The sequence below is a fragment of the Lipophrys pholis genome, assembly GCF_963383615.2.
Source record: "Lipophrys pholis genome assembly, chromosome: 17".
NCBI lineage: Eukaryota > Metazoa > Chordata > Actinopteri > Blenniiformes > Blenniidae > Lipophrys > Lipophrys pholis.
In genome coordinates this window covers 9723348-9744677 of record NC_137643.1, presented here as the reverse complement: position 1 = coordinate 9744677, position 21330 = coordinate 9723348, and the positions used below count along the sequence as shown (strand labels likewise).

Below are 21330 nucleotides of genomic sequence, written 5' to 3'. Positions count from 1 at the left end.
CAAAGGAATTGTTTGGCATCGGCAGAAAAGTTGTGGCTTGCATGCTGCTCAATCCCAGGGGTGCATGCTCCTTCCTCCTTATGAAGGTGGCAACATTTAAAATGGGGGGGGGGAACATGCTTCTAAATCACATAATACTTAACACACTGACCCAACAAAGAAATAATCAAAGCGAAGTCGAGTGGAATATAACATTATGTATATGCAGTATTTGTTAAAAGATTGTTGAAACCTTTATGACCCAAAGGAAAGTTTTCACAATTTTCAAGCAAATAAAATTTGTCTGGAACTACAAAACATGTAAATTCTCAGAAATGAAGAAAAAAAAACTGTTTAATTGCTGAACACGGAAAACAATAAGGTTACATTTATGAAGTGTCACAGGAATCATTTAGATTTATTTAATTATATTTTGAGCAGTTTTAAAGGGCATGTTTAATGTGGTTGTTTTTTTCATGGATTTTTCGCTTTCTGTCTTTTTTTCCGTTTCTTGTTTCGTTTTTTTTTTTTTTCAATTTTGTCTCCTTTTTTTTTCTCCACTTTTTTCTTTGTTATTTCCCCTTTTCCTCCTCCTCAACGCTATATGTGAGATGAGACTATTTTTGAAATGCAAATAAAATAAAAATGAAAACAAACGTTTTATCCTGTTCAAGTTTGGTTTGCGTTCATCTTATACAATGTAGTGTCCAGCCACTGAAATCCCCGGAGGAACCTTATTATGGTCGTGAAAGAGAGGAGGGGAGGTTTTCGCAGCTGCAGGTCATCTGTGCTGGTTTTTTTAAGAGCGGCTCGGAAATACTTGGACTTTATCCTTTAATTTGAACTGGAGCTGCAGTAACGCGAGCGGAGTGACAGAGCGACACGCCCAAACACAGAGGAGGAGAGGAGGAGAGGAGGAACGGGTGAAAGTGGAGGAGAGGAGAGGAGAGGAGAGAGAGAGAACTGTCAGGGGCATGAGGCGCTTCTCTCAGACCTCACGTCAACCCGGGACTCGTTAGCAAGCTGCGGGCACCGGTCCGGGACGCAGACGGAGGCGCGCGGCGGCGGAGGAGTTCAGCAGGCGGAGGAAGATGTAGCGCACCTGAGGAGAGACGCGGCCGGTGGTGCGTTCAGGGACCGAAACTGCTTCTGGACTCGATGCATGTGCGGATCCTCTCCAGTGATGAGTTGGCTCCTGGTGTGGATTCTAACAGCAGCTGGGATTCAACAGGTGGGACGGAGGACACGTTTAGGTTATGTTTTTTTTTTGTTTGTTTGTTTGTTTTTTTAAAGCTGCAGATTTGCGTCTGGATAAATAATGACGCAAAAACGCAGGTGACGCAAACTCATTTTGAAATTAGGGGGGATAAAAAGTCAACCTTGTTGACCTCATTCCTTTGAGTTGCTTTTGTATATCTTGCGCATCATTCAGTGTCTTCAACTTTAAAAAGATTAAATCCGTATTTATCAAAAATATATAAAGTAATTCCCCCATAAAATAAATCACATTCCCTTTCAAATCTATATTATTTCTCTGAAGACGCATCAGTTTCCCTCAGTTGCTGGCAGTTTTCATCATGTGGGTTCACGTCCCACTATATGTTACATTTTAGTGCCACCTTGTGGTTACTTCACTTCTTCAACAACTCAACAACAGTTTTTGGTTTTTTTTCCTGCATATTTCCCACAATACCTCATCACTATCTACCTCTTCAGGTTGCGAAGACGAAATACAAAATAAAAACAGTGAACTTATGTCACGTTATGTAATATAGAAATATCAAAAAGTTAAAAATTCCTCTGGAACTTATTAAAAATATCAATCGTTCCAACTTTTATGTTTTGTCAAAAGATGTGATTTTCATAATATAGAAATAGAGACTATTGGGGATGCAGTTTTAAGGCTGAATAAACGATCCTACGTTTTTGAAAGGAATATAAAACGACACCGACAGTTTCCAGTTTGTCTTCTGGTATTATTTACGAAAATATTTACTTTTAACTGATTGTTTTCCCCCTCTTTTCCAGAGGAAGGTTAACTAAGTGTCTGTGCAAGAGGCTAATGTTTCATCACAGCCAGCAGAAGAACTGAGATCATCCATACTTGTCAGCTTGAGTTGTAAAGAAAATAACCTTTTCATTACCTGACTGCCAGCCAGACACTACAGGTATTTCAGGTCACCCTAAAGAAATAAGAAAATGTTTGAAAAGCTGATGACATTGACTCTTTCTCTCTCTCTCTCTCTCTCTCCCTCTCTCCATTCTGAGGAATGGCTCAGTTGCACAGCTGTGATTAAAACTCATTTATCCGCATTAGCTTCTGACACTTTACACAAAGTTATTAATACTTCCGCTGAAATGTTGAGGAGAAGCGATGGAGGCCATGTCGGGCTGAAGATGATTGAGTGTGTTTTCTTACAATTAGCTGTAGACCAAGTGTGTCTGCGTTACTAATGTTCGTCTTTCATGGATCAAAACGGACGATTAAAGCTCTGCTGCTTCAAGCACACGGGTCATGTTAGGATTTATGACTGTGTTGGTGGAATTGGTCCTCCAGTCAAACGCTTCCCGGTTTTCCCTGAACCTGTGGTAATGATGATGAATAGGGAGCCAGAGACGGCGCCAGCATCATTCATGGTGGCATTAAAACTGATATTTACAATTCTTTACTATGATCTACTTATGTTATCTTGTCTTTCCTAGGAAGGATGCTGAAACCAATAACTCAACTGCACAGTGGTGTAACGGTCGTAAATTCTTGGCTCAGTCTGGGTTAGGATTACGGGCCTTTTTTTGTATATTCCAGATTAATCGATGACTGTAAAATTGCCCGTATGTGTGAATGTCAGTGTACAAAATACTGGATTATGTGAGAGTCGAGTCTTACTCAGAGGAGAAAATGGGTTTATTTGGCAGGAACTTTCTCGTGTTCGGCATGGTTGCAGGTTTCACATCATGGTGATGAAATACCACTGCTCAGCACAAACTGAGACCCCGACATTGATTTAATGAGATTATCTCCTCCGCTGGGTGTTATGTTCCTTTTTAGACTTGTTTAATTTCTTGCACAGCGGGATCACATATTAGAAGTCATGTAAGCAGCGAAGCAGAACTGTATAAATAAGGAATTTGAGACCTTGTAGATCCATTATGTAATGACGCAGGATGACCAAAGAGCTGAAACTAAAAGGCTCTAAGATTAGGACGATTAAGAATATGGACTCAGGGATCAGTGAGGTTGTTCACATCTTTAATGGTAATGTTACTCTGCAGTCATAATGTCACTGCAAAGCACCACTAACCTCTTGGCGCCGGTCTCACTCGTGTGTTTTGTTTGTGAGTCATCAGCGGTTGGTTGTATGTTTGACAGCCGTGCTTTGGAGGCATCTTCATACTCGTATCCTTTCTTTCCTCTCCTTAGGCCTACTCCCAGAATTCCTCTGCCATGCCGCCTGCCACAGCCTTCACATCCCCGACCGCCGACACGTACAACCGTACGCAGTTCTGCAAGTGGCCCTGCGAGTGTCCAGAGGTCGCCCCGAAGTGCCCGCCAGGCGTGAGCCTCCTCATGGACGGCTGCGACTGCTGCAAGGCCTGCGCCCGGCAGGTGGGCGAGGTCTGCAACGAGGCAGACATGTGCGACTACCACAAGGGACTCTACTGTGACTACAGCTCGGACAAGCCGAGGTACGAAAAAGGAGTGTGTGCATGTAAGTGTCACTCGGCAAATCAAACAAAACTGTCTCCACACTGCAGGGACTTTATTTTTTGTGATACTGTCTGTCGGGTACATAGTCAAAAGTAAATGAAATGGGATTCAAGTAAATCGGGTTGGGTTGTAATAGCACAAGTGTTTACGCAGCGTTTTATTATGACCCGTTGGTCGTCATGCATGCAGCTTGTTCATGTTTTGAAGCAGCATGTGGATTAATGTGTTCAGGAATTTCTTTGTTGTTAATTTCTGTTGATTCTAAATCAAATGATCTCACTTCATTGAAGCATAAACTCAAATGGGGACCAAATCTCAAGTTTTGGTGCCGCTTGTGTTCCCTGTACATGTCTTCATATTGTCACCGCTACAATGGAGATAAAACTGACCTACATAATGAGATTGTGAATTAAAAAAAACTAATATTGATCAAATTGGGTGTATTGGTCACACTGTTGAGTGATTTATTTATTTATTAATTTTTTCAGTCTGCAAAACAGATACTCATTCACTTTTATATGCCATTAACCTAATATACATTGAGTTTCCTGTTACTGGGCCGTAACTAGAACAGCAAGGCATTACATTTATTTAATACCTTGTCAAAACTGTGTTTAAGAGGTGCTAAATATATAATAAACTTGTCAGTAATGCATAAAAACTGTGCAATAGGAAGCTTGTTATATTTGGGACGATATAAAGGAACACATCCTGCATATTAAAATGCAAATATAACTGACAAAAATGCACATTACATGTTTTTTCTGTCTTTTTTCATATAAGCTACTTGAGTTCATTTCCGTTTATTTGTTCTCATTCGATCTATAAAGTGAATAATAATCTAAAAAGCGCTGTGCTTGCAGTTTGCCCTGCACGTCCGTATAATAAGTGACTGCTTGTCGTCCTTCTTCTCAGACATGGTGGGAACCGGCTGTGAGCACGACGGTGTGATCTACCGCAACGGGCAGAGCTTCAGGCCCAGCTGTAAATACCAGTGTGTGTGCGTGAACGGTGCCATCGGGTGCGTGTCGCAGTGCACGGAGTCCCAGCCTCCCCGGGTGTGGTGCCAAACCCCGCGCCGGGTCAAAGTGCGGGGACAGTGCTGCGAGCAGTGGATCTGTGACGAGCCCAAGAGAGGGCGCAAGACGGCGCCGCGGCACGCAGTGGAAGGTAGGACGGGAGGAACGGGCTGGTGTTGAGGAACAGGGTCTTCACTGCTGTGGTCCAGCTCTGTTTTTGTTTTTGTTTTTAACTGTCACCCCATTCAAGTCAATGAAATTCAACACAGTTCAGTTAAATCACTCCTGCATAAATTAACACAGAGAGAACTTGCAGCCACCTATTGGCCTAATTTAAACCCAATCTGATGTCTTTGGATCGTAGGAGGAACATGGAGTACCTGGGGAATTTTAATGCTCCATTATAACAATATCAGAATAGTTTTTTAGATGGTCATTTTAATTGGTCGACAGAATTTAATCTGACAAGGTCAATCTAAAACAGGCTGTCACACGTGTGAGTAACTCTCCAGGAGGATGGTAAGTCTGGGTGTGTGCGTTTGTGTGCAAAGGGGAGACCGATCCTTTTCCTGTGGAAGCCCTCACACTGCCTTTCTGGGTCACGTCCAGTTTCCAGTCGTTGGGCGCAGTGGTGCTGCCGAGGCAAGAATGCGAATGAAGATTTATTTATTTTTTTTCATGTTGCAGAAGAAAAACAAATGAGATCCAGACGGCGAGTCAGGCGCAGACGTAACCAGAGATTAAAGACAGATGCTCGGGGCAGGATTGAGTGTTCCTCTGCCGCTCATGTATTCCCAAATACAAAAAAAAAAACAGAACGACTTACAGGTTTGAATTATAAGACAATGTAAAAGGAAGGAAGCTGTTTTATCAAACTCCAGCAGTCTGTGCATAGATTCCTCAAGTTCTCACCGCGTGTGTGTGGCTTTTCTCTCGGTACTCCAGTTTCCTCCCACAGGCCTGAAAACATACAGTCAAGGCCAACTGGTGACCAGCCTGAGTTATGAATGATGGACTGTCCAAACTGTCCAGGGTGTAACCTGCTGTCGCTTACAGTCAGCTGGGATCAACTCATGAGAATGGGTTGGAAAAACTCAACAAGAAGTTTGATGGACAAAGAATTATAAAGTTATAAACTGCTGCCTCCAACCTTTTTTGACATGATTGTTAACAAAACAAATTATTTGTTGTAATGGGGTTTTAAGGTAAAGAAATTCTAGTGTTTTTCTGCCACATTATTGAGTTTTATTTGTCATGTTGTTCACATAATACTATCTATATAAAAGGCTTCATTCGCCCTTTAGAGATTTTCTTTTATTCTGACACTGAACCTTACACTGAAGCATGTGATGAAACAGTTGCCTAATAGTTGTATGTACTGCTCCTTCAGTATACCCAGCTGAGACAAGAAGCTGGCACAAGAACTGCATCACCCAGACTACCTCATGGAGCCCCTGCTCGAAGACCTGCGGCCGCGGCCTGTCCATGAGGATCTCCAACGCCAACGAGCAGTGTGAGCTGGTCAAAGAGTCTCGCCTCTGCAACCTGCGGCCGTGTGAGGTCGACATCACCAAACACATCAAGGTTAGCGTCTCTGCAACCAATTCCAGCAGTCAAAAATGGGCTGATATTGAGGGGATGTCACCTAATGTGCCCACATTCAGAGGTTTTCTGTTCTTTCCGACCCTCAGCCAGGAAAGAAATGTCTAAATATCTACAGGGAAGATCAGCCCTCAAACTTCACCATCTCCGGCTGCGTCAGCAAGAAGCAGTACAGGCCCAAGTTCTGCGGCGTCTGCACGGACGAACGCTGCTGCATCCCGTACAAGTCCAAGACCATCGACGTGGAGTTTGAGTGTCCCAACGGGACGGGGTTCACCTGGAAGATGATGTGGGTGCAGGCCTGCTTCTGCAACCTCAGCTGCAAAAACCCCAATGACATTTTCGCCGAGCTCGAGAGTTACTATGGCTACCCCGAAGTTATGGACTAACACGACGACCACGCTCGCTGTCCAGAGATGCATTCTGACTCGGACCTCACTTCTTTTCCTTACGCAGTATTTTGTATTCGTAACTAGTGCAATCATTTACAAGGGTTTTTCTTATGGTCTTTTTTTTGTTTGTTTGTTTGTTTGTTTGTTTTCCAATGGGGAAAAAAATCTGTAAATATGAAATATGTACGTGTTTCCAGAAAGGATTCAGAGAACATGGTTTGTTTTCTACGAATGAAAATATTCAATAGGGCATGTTAAATATTAAAAGCTTAATTTATTTATTTTGCATATGTATTCACATATGTAAAGTCAAACATTCATGTTATTATACCCACAAGTCAACGGGGAGCACTTTTAGTATATTTCCTTGAGTACTTCAATAAAGTTTCATTGACGAGATGACGACTCATTTTTAAGACTACTTGTACACCTCCAAATAACACAGTCAGGTGAGGTCTGTTACAAGGTTTTTATTGTCATTTTTTTAATAAATACAAACTGTTATGTCATTTAATGCTTTCCTACAGCATTAGACAGTTGTGCATCGCATCTTTACAAAGCGGTGTATGTGTCCTACAAAGTCAAATTTCACTGTAGTGCAAGTAACGTACAGGAGTAGAAAGTATCAGGTAAGCTCTATAGCTGGCCTCGTGTTAATATGTTGACAGATCGCGTCGCTCGCCAAACAAATCCTCAGCCAGAGGAGCGTCACGTCTAAAAAGAAAAAAAAAAAGAAGAAAAGTGGAACAATTTCATGGCACATCTTTGTTCAGCTGTGCTTGATTGCATAGTAATCTTAAAAAAAAGGGATTTCTTTTTCTCCATTCATAAAGGATATAAAGCTTTTCCATTTTTATTTGACAAGGTTTTGATTACTGACAAAGCATAAAGTCTCAATGATGCAATGACAAACATCTTTTACTAAAAGATTCCTTTTTGAAATGTGTATTTCATGATGATGTAGACATGTTCTGAAATAGCAATCTTTAAAACAAGCAGGAGAACATTGTGGACATTTGTCAGTCAAACGGTATGATTCGCTGTATGTACACAACACATATTTGAAGTCTGTCCCTTAAATTTGAAAGTTCCATGAGTGATTTTTAGGCAAACATATTATTTCTTGATCCGAATGTCTTCCCGTCGTCCCTCAAACATCTATAAATCTGCTCCAACGTGCATATGACAACACTTGAAACATTGGGAAAAAAAAAAAAAAAGCATAAATGATCAAACAATTACAGAACAGGAAACAGACATTTACAGTCGGGTATAATTGAGAAAGCTGTGTCAACAAGGTAAAACGGATAAAAACTGGATGAAGGAATGCTGTAATAGAAATGATTTTTAATGCATTAAGAGTAAAAGAGATACATTACAAGCTGGCGTAGTTTTAGCCACAGCTTTCTCCAACATTCTCTGCTTTGGAGTCCCAAAATGCTGCATTGTCCCTAATCACACCGTCACCAGACAAAAGACTCTGTTAAGGTATGCCTGCGTCCCTCTCAAGGACAAAACCTGCAAGGTCAACGTCCTTTGAGCTGGACGTTGTTTTCAAACTGGGGAATCTGCAGGTCATGGTCTATTGTGCGTTTCAACAATTCCAAGTTATTGAATGTCGCTCTGTACATTGGTGTGTAGAAGCATATGAGTGTTAATTAGAGGCAGTGCAGCACAAATCAAAGGGACCGTGAGAGGTTTGGGTGTCTGGTGAGTGGGGAGGGGCACCTTGGAGGAGTGGGGGGGGGGGGGGGGGGGTTGTCACTTAGCAGGACACTTCTGTGGACTTGGGCACAGCTTGGTCCACGTTGTTGTTGGCCGTGCCGTCCATGGCGCCGTCTGCGTGAGAGCGCGCGTGGTGGTGGGCGTCGGCCGTGTGGCTGCGGCTGCGGTTGCCCTCGTTGGTGTGCGACCGGGATCGGTTGCCCTCGGTGGTGTGGGAGCGGGACCGGCTGCCTTCGAAGGAGGTGACGCTGGAGCCGGAGGCGGTGCGGGAGCGGGCCAGGCGAGTCATGCTGGCAGCCGGTACTGAAGGAAGAGGAGGAGGATTTAAAGCAGTGAAGAGTTTTTACTCAATTTTACAAATTACCTCGCATGACACAAGATTTTATCTGATTAATCATGAACCTATTTTATGCCATTTTTGTCCAATTATGATTTTATGGCGAATATTTCATCCACATTTCTAATCAAAGTGAATATTGTTCAATAGATTGTGTTTTATGATTTACAGCACAGCATTAGATGTATTGTACTCCTGTAAGGGTTTGATACAACATATAGGTGATGTAAACATGTAATGTGCTATTGAAATGAAACACAATGTGACAGTAAGCCACGGAGTTCAATCCAATAAAGCTATTAAAGCTTATAGATAATAGAATAAATATGATTGCTATAGTAATAATACTTGTGACAACACTTAATGTAAGTACCAAAGCTTCCTAAGCTGAATGATAAAAAAATGAATGCTTCTCGAAACAAATCAATATCAACCTTAGGATTGGTAAGTTACACATGAAACACTTGTTGAAGTGAAGATAAAGTAAATATTTCTTCATCTCTTAACTGGTTGAGGCAAATTCAGTCTCATATTAAGATCTGCTCACAGCAACAATACTTACTGTATCCCATGCCCTGAATGAAGTACTTGAAAGCTTCTGTCAGCTTGGCAGGCTGTGAATGAAAAAACAAGGGGAGAGATATTCATCCTTCGTGTCGTTAATTATCACACTTGTTTACATAACATTGACAGACTCTGTCACTTATCCAGCAGCTTAATGTCCAATGTCTCAGATATGACAGCTGTTATGAGCCTGTGCGGTGCAATGTGGAGGATTTCATATCTGGTATTTGTTAATGCTCTTAAGTGCCACCTCCTTACGCTATCTGCCCCTCCACCTGACCCTCGGTGTCATTATCCTGCTCTGTCCAATCTGCTCTACAACAACATGTCTCACAGAGATTATCTCTCGGCCACACAGACATACATACCTGGTCAACCTGGGGCATGCCACCGCAGTCAGCCATCTGTACGAAAGAGGGAGATCAGGAGAGAACCCGTGAGAATTTAGCATGTTGCAAACGGTACATTCACTAGGCAGCGGACACGCGCCATTACCCCCCGCCCCCTCCATTACATGACCCACTGGAACACACCAAACACCTTGTCCCTGCTACCTTCATCAGTGTTGTTCTACACTCTGAACAATTAACCTTGATAAATGGCGCCCGGTTCAAGCCATTTGGTTGCGGTGGTTGATCATAACAGGTTTCCACAGAACAACACAAGTAGGTCAGCGGCTGCAGATTGCGCCCCCACGGGCAACAAGCGTGTGCGCGCTGTGTCTGAGGGCACATTCAGCTGTCAGCCCGCCGGTTAATGTGTCACCAGGTAAACGCTGACCCGCTGGAATCTTATCAGCTGATGCGTTTCCATCAAGGCTATTATAGTCTGGATGAGAATATGGGGCAGGAGGTGTAGGGTGGGCGGTGGGTGGGGGGCATTAAAAAGGCCACGCACCTTCAGCAGGGTAGTCTTTGTCGGGTCGAGCTTGGTGTTGCATTCAACCTGGGGATACAAATTAAACAAGTCTGTTTGGGATTGCATCTCAAAATGTGGGATTAAATTCAGATTCGAGTGATGCATTTAAAAGAATATTTTACTTGTGAGTTCTCATTGTTAAACACCATAAACATGCAGCATTTATAGGTCACATAGAAGATTGGGCGATTGGAGACCTCTACAGAAGTAAAAATAGAGTCCGTACCCAAATCTCTCAACTTTAACGGATTAAATCTGCTCTTGCGTCACTTGATTTCTGTCTCCAAAGCTGTTCTTACTTAAGACACATTAAACTTGTGCCCTTCCATGTTTAATCTTGCATATCTCTTTGGCTTTAACAGATGCCTGAAGCGAATGGAAAACACGTCCCGCACACGTTAACGGTCTAATCATTAGCATGTTTCTAATGGCTGTGAGAACGTCGGAGTTGGTGCCTCCACTCACCACAGCCTCCACGGCAGGAGAACTGTCGCCAACCACCAGCAGAGAAGGGCACCTGGTGAAAGGGAAGACACACGATCACACACTCTGCACAAATATCACACCTTTTACCGTCATCTAAATGAAGCAGAACTTACTTGAGGGTCCTAACGTTGCTTCCGGGGAACGGTCTCTCGATTTCCAGATCCCTCCGACTGCAGAGAGACAAAGGTGTTACTGAGATATTGAACACAACTCGTCTGTTCTCTCATCGTGCATGCCCACCTTTCGTAGGCCTTGATGAAGAGATGCAGGTTGAACTGGTTCATGTCGTGCACAATGTGGTGGCGGTATGTCGCAATCAGGTCTTGGTTGTGGTGGATTTCTTCCTGTGGGAGACAAAAAAAAAAACAACATAACGTGAATTACATGCTAGGACCACAACCAGAACTTTCAACTTCACTCCACTTAGGAAAGGAGCCTGCAACAGAACTGGACTCTTACCTTCCCAAACAGGTGGCTGATAATCATGTCAGGCATCGCATGTGTCCAGCTGCTGATCTGAAAATGGACATGAAAGACAAATTTGGTATTCCAGCTTCAAATATGTAGTTTTCAGTGGTTTCACCGTGCTGTTGTTGTCGATCCATTTGCATTACCTTGTGCGCAGCCCAGTCCATCCATCCCTCCGCGCATGGGTTGATGTTGATGAGCATCAGCCCCTCTACCATATTTGGATAGTCCAGCTAAAACCACACGAGGCAGGAAAGTTATAGATTTTCTTGAAGCATACATAAGGTAACATCTGCACAATTACTTTGTGCAGGTTTTGCTTATATTGGGCTATTTTTTTTTTTTTTTTAGATGTTTTAGGTCTATTTCAATTTTGCTTGATGGAAGCATTTACTTTCTCTTAAATCTGACCTTTTTGCATAATTTGAGGCGTATTTTGTTTGATCATTTCATTATTACAAGGTAGTTACAGCATTAACATCTTTATCTTATGATATAAATGGTGTTTATATGGTGTTTTGTGATGTACAGCATGGCATTCGTGAGTAAGAAGGCTCTCTGTCAGCCTTCTGTCAACACAGTGAGACTTCCCATTGAGCAAAGCGTTAGTGTTGCGCTGATCCGCTACATTCCTGAGGCTTTCATGGCTCAGCGGGATCAAGCAATAAGCAGTGTTGTATGGCCAAAATCAGCAGGGGAAAAAAAATGGCAGAAAACACATTAGCTGGCCCGGCTAATCCCAGGTTGATTAAAACGCAAGATTATTAATCCTGACTAAGTGAGGAAAAAGTGAACTTACAGCAAATCTGGTCAGGATGTAGGCTCCGACTCCCGTGCCCATTCCGATGACACTCTTCAGCCTGAGGGGCACGGAGATAGACGGGTACTGTTAGAACAACCGGCTAGAAAATACCTTAAATAGAAGAAACTGATGTGCGAGTGTAAAAACTACAATTTAACATACCCAAAGTGCTTCAGCACCAGCGGGAGAGTCTCAGACAGTTGATCCATGGAGGGGTACTCATATCTGGAAAACACAGACAACAAAAAAAACCAAACATTGTTTCAGGCCATTAAGATAACAGTTTAACGGTACCCACTATCTTCTTTTTTATTACACCTTAATCAATGTGTAACCATTTTAACTCCGTGTTTAAATGTTCAGCGAACCTTAACACGAGGCAAAGTCCGAGAACCATCAGAGAGATTAGTCTGAACAAGATAAACACTTGTCCTTACAGGACACTCGTCAAATTAGGTTACCTTAAGTACAATCACGGTGCGCAGCCTAGTGAAGTCAAAGGTTACAGACTCCTTGACATATATTGAGTTGCTATGTTTGTCTGTCTGTGTGTGTACGTGTGTGTTTGGCTCACCCAGTGGAAAAGGTGTTGGCTCCCTCATGCTGCCCGGGGGCATCAACGTGACACACGGCAAAGTGCTGCATGATTTCTGACATGTCCTCATGGTTGAACAGCGTGTCCCAGCAGGTTTTGTCTGGAAAACGGCAAAGGTGGAGATGGTTTAGTGATACGTGTCTGAAAGTAAAAGAGGGTTTGTTGTCTTTAAACACGCATGCGTTATCCCCCGTCTTCTTATGAGACTTAGACTCTATGATTAAAAAAAAAAAAAAAAAAACTGTCTATATGCTTGGAAGAGTTTAGTAGCTGCAGTGCAACTGACCTAATATGAAGTTAGCGCTGTCAATTTAATCTTACCCCACGTGGTACAGTAATTCAAAACACTCCAGGCTTTAGGAACAACAACAGATGTTTCACGCAGATAGAGCTGAATAAGGAGAAGGACTTACGGTTCAGTCCAATGTCATGGAAGGTGAGGATGACGGGTCTGTCCCCCTTGGGAACCCCCTTCATTGTACAGTGAACTCTTCCATAAGGTGTCTCCACATCATGCTCCTACAGATGCATAAAACATTTTTTTAGTATATTCTTTGAATACATTTTTTTTTTTAAAACACTGCCAGGATTTCTTCCTTTGACAACAGCAAGCTGTTTAAAAGCTCTGCAAACATTAAAGAAAAAAAAAAAATCCACCTTTTCTGAAGAGCCACAATAATAATTCCTCATGATTTATAAAAGAGGCAAAATAATCCAAATGTTCCATTTCAATAAAGTCTACTCACAGTGACTTCAATCTCAGCCACAATCATCTCAATGTCAGAATCCTCCAAAACCATGTTTGCGGTAGAGTAGTTGGCGGTAGAGTAGCTCGTGGGGCTCGCTACTGAAGACTGTGGTCACAGTGGTCCACTTCAACTATAGATCCAACAAGTCGTAAGCCTCGGAAGTTGATTAGCCCAGCGCTGAGAGCTGCATTTTATACCGCACCCTGCTTACCACTTGGCCTAAGCTCCCAGCCTCCCATGGTGCCTTGCAAGCTGGTCAAAACAAGCTAATTCTAGATGAAGATATCCCTAAATTGGATCAGCCAATGTCAGACAGAGGGGCATGGGGAAATGCACTGACACGTTGTGTGGGTATGTTAAAAACAACAACAACAACAAAACAGGCTGAATGACCGAGTCTGGGTGAGGCAGAGCCATTAATAAGCGATATTTAGAGGAAAGAGAATCAAAGTAAAACACTGAATCTACAATGAATTGTCCCTCAAAATTAAATCTTCTGAGGACACATGTATTTTAGTCAAATAAAGCCACCGCTGATCTAATATAGTAATTTGGGCTTTCACAGTAAACACTAGTGCCTGTGAGGCTAATTTGTGGTGCTGAATTTCCCACAGGTGTGAATGTGCTTGTGTATGTAGCTGTGTTTGTCCCGTGATGGACTGATTACTCGCAAATAATCCACAGCGTCACACTGCCAGTTAAAAAAAAAGGTAAAATTTCAAACTACTTTTACATGCAGAGGATCAACTCTAAAAAAAAACATCCACAGAGGAGTACAACCTATTTACTGGATTTAACGTGCCCGCTTCACCACACTCTGCCTCGCCCGCCCTCCACCTTTGCAGAGCACAGCAACCTAATCCCCCGAAGCGCCACGTGTGTGCGCGTGTGTTTGTGTGTAAGTGCACACGAGTGTGTGTGCTTGCATGCTTACAAACAAACATCTATGAAACTTGTTCCTTCATCAGAGCTCATTCACAAATAGTCTCAGGAGCAAAACGTACAATATCGTCACACTCAGCTAATCCCATGTTTAACATCTTCTCCTGTGGAGGCGCCAAAAGGGCCCTGAACCTCGGCATTTCTGTCCTGATAAAATGACAGCAGATGAGAATTGCTCAATGTTAATCACTGGAAAAGTAATTCCTTTGATCGGCCACTAGATGGTACTAAAATGATAAGTCATCCAGGAGAAGTGGATTTGTACAGAGTCAACACTGGCGTCTCCTAATACATCAGAGGTCACAAGAGGTGAGAGCATTACAAAGAGTTTTCTTCTGAAGATTTACCTTAATAACAAGCTGCAGTACAGCCTCTCTCAAGCCCTGAAGGAGAGAACAGAGTAATGAACACGTAGAAGTAATGCAATTAGAATGTGACATGCTATCATCTAATATCCAGAGAGCAGCGCTGTACTTTTTCACTCTTAGTTGCACTCTGTGTACAGGGTATTAATATATTCAATTGTGTTGGTGTAGTTTAATGTTGTATTTTAGTGCAGGCTCTTGTTTTCAGTGTCATAGTTTTATCCAAACATGTACTGATGTTGTGGGCTGTGTTGTTAATGAAATATTAACTAGGATTCTAGTTTGACAATGTATTACCAGCAAAAGCTTGCTGTGTTTTAATGACTTAGTGACTTAAATTCAGTACAAAGGGGTAGATGGATGAATGAGTTGTGGACTGATGGTTTACAGAGTAAAGCGCACGAGTCAAACATTTTCATACTTGTTTGATCTATATTCTCCTGAAAATTACCTTTACGCCTTGTGAAACTGTGAGATTTTCAACAGACTAAAACGCTGGAAGTTATATTCCAAGCTGCAGAAATTGTCATGTAGGCAACTTCTCACAGATATAGCCGAGCAATAAAGTACTGAAACACGTTAAAAAAAAAAAGAAAAAAGAAGAAGGTTTGAGTATCATTTTCCAAAACTGTTCAACTTTACATACCGGCAGTTCCTTGTCAACCAGCAGGGCTTTGGACTCAACAACTTGGGTGTCATCCATTGCAAAGAGATGCAGAGTCTGAGAGACAAAGAAATGAGAAATCAGTTATGCAGAAGTAACCCGAGATTTATTTACTCATTTTTAGCGACACAAAGTGTTTTCTTTCACTCGTCTTTTGGCTTTCAAGCCTTTCAGAAGTGCGTGATGACACAAGACTTTGGGAGGAGCAGCAGCAGCATACAATACGCCGATGGGACTGCTTGAACTCTGGAGTGGGTGTGTCTCTTATCTACACAATGCCGAAGAGACTGTTACAAGGTTCACTATAGGTTAGAGCACATTCAAAGGTGTAGAGACACAAGCGCATGTATAGACTGGTCGCCGTGATCTGCAGTAACATGTGGGCCAGAGAACAGGGACACACCCATAACAGAGACGCTGAGCAACAGAAGAGGAGTCACACAGTCTCCTAAACACCTGACAGGCGGGGTGTATCCGAAAGATTAGGAAAAACAGGGAAACAGGTTTTTTTTAACAATTCACACCTTATTTCAAAATGCTTAGTTTTGTCACTAAACTCTCCCACAAATGTGTTTTGAAGAGCGACAACGACATTTTCATTACAGCTCGCATCCCATGAGAAATGTTTGTTTCAAGACCAGGCCTGTACTTCAAATGGGGGAAAACAAGAAAACACTTAAAGACCTCTTCAATTAAAGCAACTCAAGAGAAAAACAAAAAAAAACAAAAGAGAGGGACCGGCCCAAAGAAAAAGAGTCTGAGAAGTTGAAAGAAGACAGCGTAAAGAGAGGCCAAGCTGTCCGGATCATGATGCTGTGTTGAAGCGGCAACTCTGCATGCAAATCAAATTAGCCAGTTAAGAGGGCTCTTTGTCCCCCACACCCCCACTCGGCCTAGTCCTTCCAGAGAGTCAGGGTCTTGCCCTCTTCTCCCCTGCAGCTGAAAGAGGGGGGGGGACACTGACCAAGACACACATCCATACACAGGAAGCAGCAGACTAGTTCCCATCAAAACACCCCAGCTTCTTTTCAGCTCTCTCTTGGCTTCCCAGCTCTGTACATTCACACACTTTTCCCTGTCTTGGTTGCTGCTTGGTTGGAAACACGGTGTTTGCTCTCAGCAGACTTTCACAGCAGGCTTTGTGCTCCCTGTCTCACTTGTTTGTCTTTGCTTAAAGACACAGTGGACGATAAATCAACCCCTTAAACCGTGCAGGAATACACACCAGGGCAAGGTGGTCATTTAGAGGAAGTGAATCATTATCTTTCAAATACAGCTGCCTTGCAGAAAATGCCCTGGACACACACACACACACACACGCAGGCGCACACACACACACACACACACACACACACACACACACACACACACACACACACACACACACACTTCAGACTAGGGCACAAGCGCCAGCCGGATCTTGCAATACTGCAGAGGAAGAGGAGTATCAAACAACTGGTTCATTTGTCTGCTGTTGAGTTCTCAAACATGGCCACCATCGCACTGCAGCAGCTTTGTTAAAGAGGACAAGAGATCAGCCCCCGTTCAGATTCCACAGCCATGTGAGAGAAAGCATGTTTGTGACTATCACAGTATTGAGGGGAGGGGGTGGGGGGGTGGGGGGTAACTTTCAGATTATAAGGATGTCTTCAGTAGTCAGAAAAAGGACCCAACACTGATCACATGCATTGATCTGAAGCATGTGAGTCCTTTATTACAACTGAAGTAAAATTAAACCAAATAAATAATGCAGCAGACGTCCTCCAGCATGGCCGCCACTACCTGTTAGAAAGTTGAGGGGAAAAAAAGAGAAGTTCTCGCTGTAGAAGAGGGCTCAACTGGGTCACCTGCTGTTAATAACCTATAGAGTGCATCAAACCGCTGGCTTCACCAAGCTAATATTTCACCTTCACCGAGGGAGAGGTTTTACTTTAACCTCACAGGTTTTAATCGTGGAAACAAGATATGAGTGGGACTTCTAATGGGAAGTACAGATTTCACATGAGTGAAATACCTTTGGGGAATATATATGGTAAAGATGCATTGAAGAAACGAAGAAATACATTTCTGGAATCTTGTAGGTGTACTTCCTGAAATTCTTTTTCTCACAGGGGTTTTATGAGTGTGTGTGTGTGTGTGTGGTGGGGGGGGGGGGGGGGGGGTCTCACTAAACAGGCCTAGTAACACACTTGAAACAAGCCAAACTAGTTTCTACAGGCAGATTCACTGTTGGGTTAAGAAATCAAAGTATTCACAGAAGCATCTTTGTCCTGGCAGAAGTGAGACTGTTATGCAATCATGAACAGGAAACAGTGGGAGGATATAGGTTTGGGATGATCTGAAGCGTGCAAGTCAAAAACAGATGCATAACAAAGGAAAGATATTTGATACTTTTTCTCTGTAAAATTCTGGACTGTCGGGTTTTCTATTTATCAGAGAGAAAAAAGAAAAATCTCTTGTTTACACAAGTACGCTGAGCATCAGAGGAAAACAACAACATCCGAGGCCGACACGACACACGCCTGCTTATTTTCCTCAGTAAATCCAGTGATATGACACACTGCTTTAAGCCAGGACATCCAAGTTACAAAACAGCATGGGCTCAAACTTTTTGTTCACTGGGAGCGAGAGGGAAGCATATGTACCGATTAGATTTTGACATCGAGTCTCAATTTTAGAGTCAAGGCCTGGCCAACCTTCCTCATTGCCTCCATATAGTTTTAAATCCACAAGCCTGGCGCATCCATCTGCAGAAACAATGATTGCTTCCCTAATCTTTGGGAACTCGCTTAATCTGTCAAATCCCTGGTTCTGAAATACCAGCGCAGAAGCAGCAGCAGCAGCAGGCCTGCTGGACTAAGCTCTTCCAGACCTACATTTTCAGACTGTAAGAGATATCAAAATGTGGGTGTCCCTACTGCTACAGTAAGTCAAACGAGGGATGGAGGGAAGGAGGGGGAGGGAGGGAGGGGTCATGCTGGTCCGTGAGGATCACCAGCAGTTCTATAAACAGAAAAACAACATTAGCATGATCATTCGAGCAGGCGGTTTCTGCCAGATATTCCTTTTCGAATCAACAGATCTCCTCAAATGAGATGGACAATCTGTTACACTGAAGTAAGCGCAGGCTTCAGAATAATGTCAACATTTAGGATCATTTTAGAATCCAAACAGCCTCGAATCAGGTCAACACGCACCATTGTTTTGATAGTGACCAAGGAAGGCATGCTTTATGTTTTGGCACGCTTCCAGTAATACCTTAGGATCAGAAAATAAAACACATGCCTTATATTCAGAGATGGTCAGTTGCATGACTGCATGGACACATGGTTTTCCTAATCCAATGTTTGTGTTTTTGTTCTTGATATTAAAGCTGGGAGGCAAATGGGGATGTAACAGCTGCTCACCTAATAAAAAAAACATTTTATGTTTTATTATTTGTGTGTCTCTACGGCATCACGTGAGAAAAGCGTGTCGCTCTATGGCGTGGATCGCTCGACCTGTTCCTTAACTGCGAGTTCATCATGTCACATGACTCCAGAAGTAGTAGAATTGTTGGGGGGGGAAACTCCTCTAAAATACATTCCCACGTTCCATTGCAGGCGTGTTTAGTTTGGGATGAATAAAAAGCTGCAAAATTAGTAGAAAGTAAATATTTCCTCCTTCACTGAAACTGTTGATCGTTGCACAAACATGTTCAGACACGACTGGGATGCAAAGCGCACATTTCTTCCTTCTTCTAATAAATAAATATATTTATATTTCAGAGCAGAAGCTTACCTGTTTTGGTTTGAGCTGCTGATTGTCCCGAGACGAGAACTTTCCCCAACAAAAAAAACAAAAAAAAGTCCAGGAAAAAACTTTTCTTTGTGTGTGGTGTGTAAAAGTGCGCAGTTTGGAGCGGAGGCGCTGCTTTGTTTATAACGTGTCGTGTCGCGAGGGCGAAGGTTTTGAGGGAATTTTTATAAAGGCAGAGCGCGCGCGGCCCGGCCCACTTTCCCCCACTGCTCCTTTCTATTGGGCAACAACAGATGTGGGATTGAAGGCGCAACTTTCCAGGGGTTGTGCGGATCACGGTCCCTGTGTAATACCATGAAACATTGATGAGACATGTTTACTTCCTTGTGCAGTTCATCTTCACACGTGGGCGCGGTCTGATCGACTCAGATGATACATGTATATTAAAAAAAAAAAAAAAAGAAAAAAAAAAGAAGTAATTACTCTCAACTCATTTGTGACTTCACTACTTCACTTTTGAATTTACCCTCAATGTGAAGTGGATTGTTTTGAATCACTCTGAGGAGCACATACTAAATGTTAAGGTGTGTTTTAAGGCCATGTGTCTTGAAGGCTCAGGAATGCTGTAGACTTGCAACCTTGATTCAAGGCCAAAGCGGAGATAAGTCTGTACAAAGGGAAGCCCGTCCCTCAAGCTTGGACCACACGCCTCATCCTTGACAGGCCTTAGCTGTTCCAGTCATCCATCTTCCACACTGCTTCATCCAACAATCACAGTCACATCTATGGGGAATTAAAGAGTCACCGATTAACTTTTAAATGCATGTTTTTGGACAGAGGAAGTCGCAAAAATACTTTATCATGTACTCTGGGAAATGATCCCATCAGTTCGCACGATGGAGACGTCTCGCTGTGCAGATGCTCCTTCGAGGGCCAGCATGGGTGATGCGTTTTTCACAAGTGCCTCTCAACATATCTAATCTGGAGTCACGTCTGCTGAATGGCCTCCAGTAGTTGGGCGGGTGTGTGGAGTCCACTTATCAGAGACACGTATCACATGACATCTGAATGTTGAGGTCTCTGCAGACATGCTTGTTGGCCTCTTATAAGACTGTTTATTGTCTCAGATCTATTCACTTATCTTTACAAAGCGTATTCCACAGTGCAGAAGCTCTCCATGGAAATTTCCACACCTGCGAGAGTGTGACTGTTGCATTGTGAATCTGCCAATAAGAGCTAGTATGGGCGATGAGTGTGTGAAAGGTCCTTGTCGGGATACAATAGCCGTACTGTGAACTTGTAATGTGAGGCCCTCAATAGGAACAAATTGAACAATAGCCGCATTGGAAAGTGGGAAAATATAACCACTATGCTAATTTCAGGTCACTCACTTACTACACTGCAAAGCTTGGCCGGCAAGGCGGAGGAACAAAAGTCAAACGAAATCAGTTTAAAACCATTAATAACTCTGCTGTATGTTTTCATGTAAGTAGAATCTCTCTGTCTGCATGCGGGGCTTGGCATCATTTTGAGAAAGCCTTTTGCAGCCCGTCCATCTGCAAGTGATTTAGTGCGGCATATGTGGGTCACAGAGTGTCTCAATACATGATAAAACGGCTGGACTTTCACCTGCCTGATTAGTGTGTTTGTGGCGGCAAGCATGCAACTTCTAAATACACCGTACGAGTAAAATGTACTCGTTCACAAGTCAAATGAGGCTTCAACTCCCACGACGCATTCCAGACTGGCTAAACATTTTATATCTAATCAGTGTATTATGAATATTTCACTAAAATTCAGTGAGGAGTATATGCACAGTCGCAATTTGTGTGGAACGTCCTGTATTTTCCTTCTTGCTTGATGTTCCAATACAATAGACCCGGTTTGTACATCTAGTCCATTCAGGTGAACTTGTCTCCTGCCCTGCATATCTTCAGTATGCTGTATGCCAGTCTGGGGTCACCAAGTTGATGTGAGATTGATCTCTGAGTTCATGACCGTGTTACACTGCTGCTCAGTACAAACAGAAAATAGGCTTGTCAGAGAACACGTTGCGCTTGGAAGTCCAAACTCATCCTGACAGCTGCTGCCCAGCACCGTATTAAATATAATGATTGTATTGCTGTTTCCTGGCGTCTGGTTCTCCTCCGTGTTTATCCACCCCACACACACACACACACACACACACACACACACAGACACACACACACACACCCATTCCAGGTTCTTTGTGCTTCTCCAAGCGAGATTCAACAAGCCTCAGAAGTCTCAGTGAT

General features: G+C 43.0%; 2 protein-coding genes across 5 annotated transcripts; one reads left to right on the top strand and one right to left on the bottom strand.

The window, feature by feature from the left end:
- The first annotated feature begins 672 nt into the window (after positions 1-672).
- ccn4a (cellular communication network factor 4a) lies at positions 673-7100 on the top strand. Its single transcript, XM_080484739.1, has 5 exons — positions 673-1210; positions 3401-3689; positions 4604-4858; positions 6098-6291; positions 6399-7100. Exons 1-5 carry the CDS (start codon positions 1142-1144, stop codon positions 6696-6698), a joined length of 1107 nt encoding a protein of 368 aa, XP_080340865.1. The 5' UTR covers positions 673-1141; the 3' UTR covers positions 6699-7100.
- A 56-nt stretch (positions 7101-7156) lies between these two features.
- ndrg1a (N-myc downstream regulated 1a) lies at positions 7157-19467 on the bottom strand. 4 transcript variants are annotated; one of them, XM_080484736.1, is made up of 17 exons: positions 19097-19467; positions 15299-15373; positions 14635-14670; positions 13010-13115; positions 12576-12696; positions 12164-12226; positions 11999-12059; positions 11346-11432; positions 11191-11247; positions 10972-11075; positions 10845-10901; positions 10711-10762; positions 10225-10272; positions 9696-9731; positions 9326-9377; positions 8430-8729; positions 7157-7415 (listed from the first exon to the last, which is right to left on the bottom strand). In XM_080484736.1, the coding sequence occupies exons 2-16, from the start codon at positions 15353-15355 to the stop codon at positions 8467-8469; spliced, it is 1200 nt and encodes a 399-aa protein (XP_080340862.1). In that variant the 5' UTR covers positions 15356-15373; positions 19097-19467; the 3' UTR covers positions 7157-7415; positions 8430-8466. The 4 variants fall into 4 exon arrangements, with proteins under 4 accessions (XP_080340862.1, XP_080340861.1, XP_080340864.1 ...); XM_080484735.1 differs by having other exon boundaries at positions 7157-8729; XM_080484738.1 differs by lacking the exons at positions 14635-14670; positions 15299-15373; positions 19097-19467 and adding an exon at positions 13343-13505.
- Positions 19468-21330: the final 1863 nt, after the last annotated feature.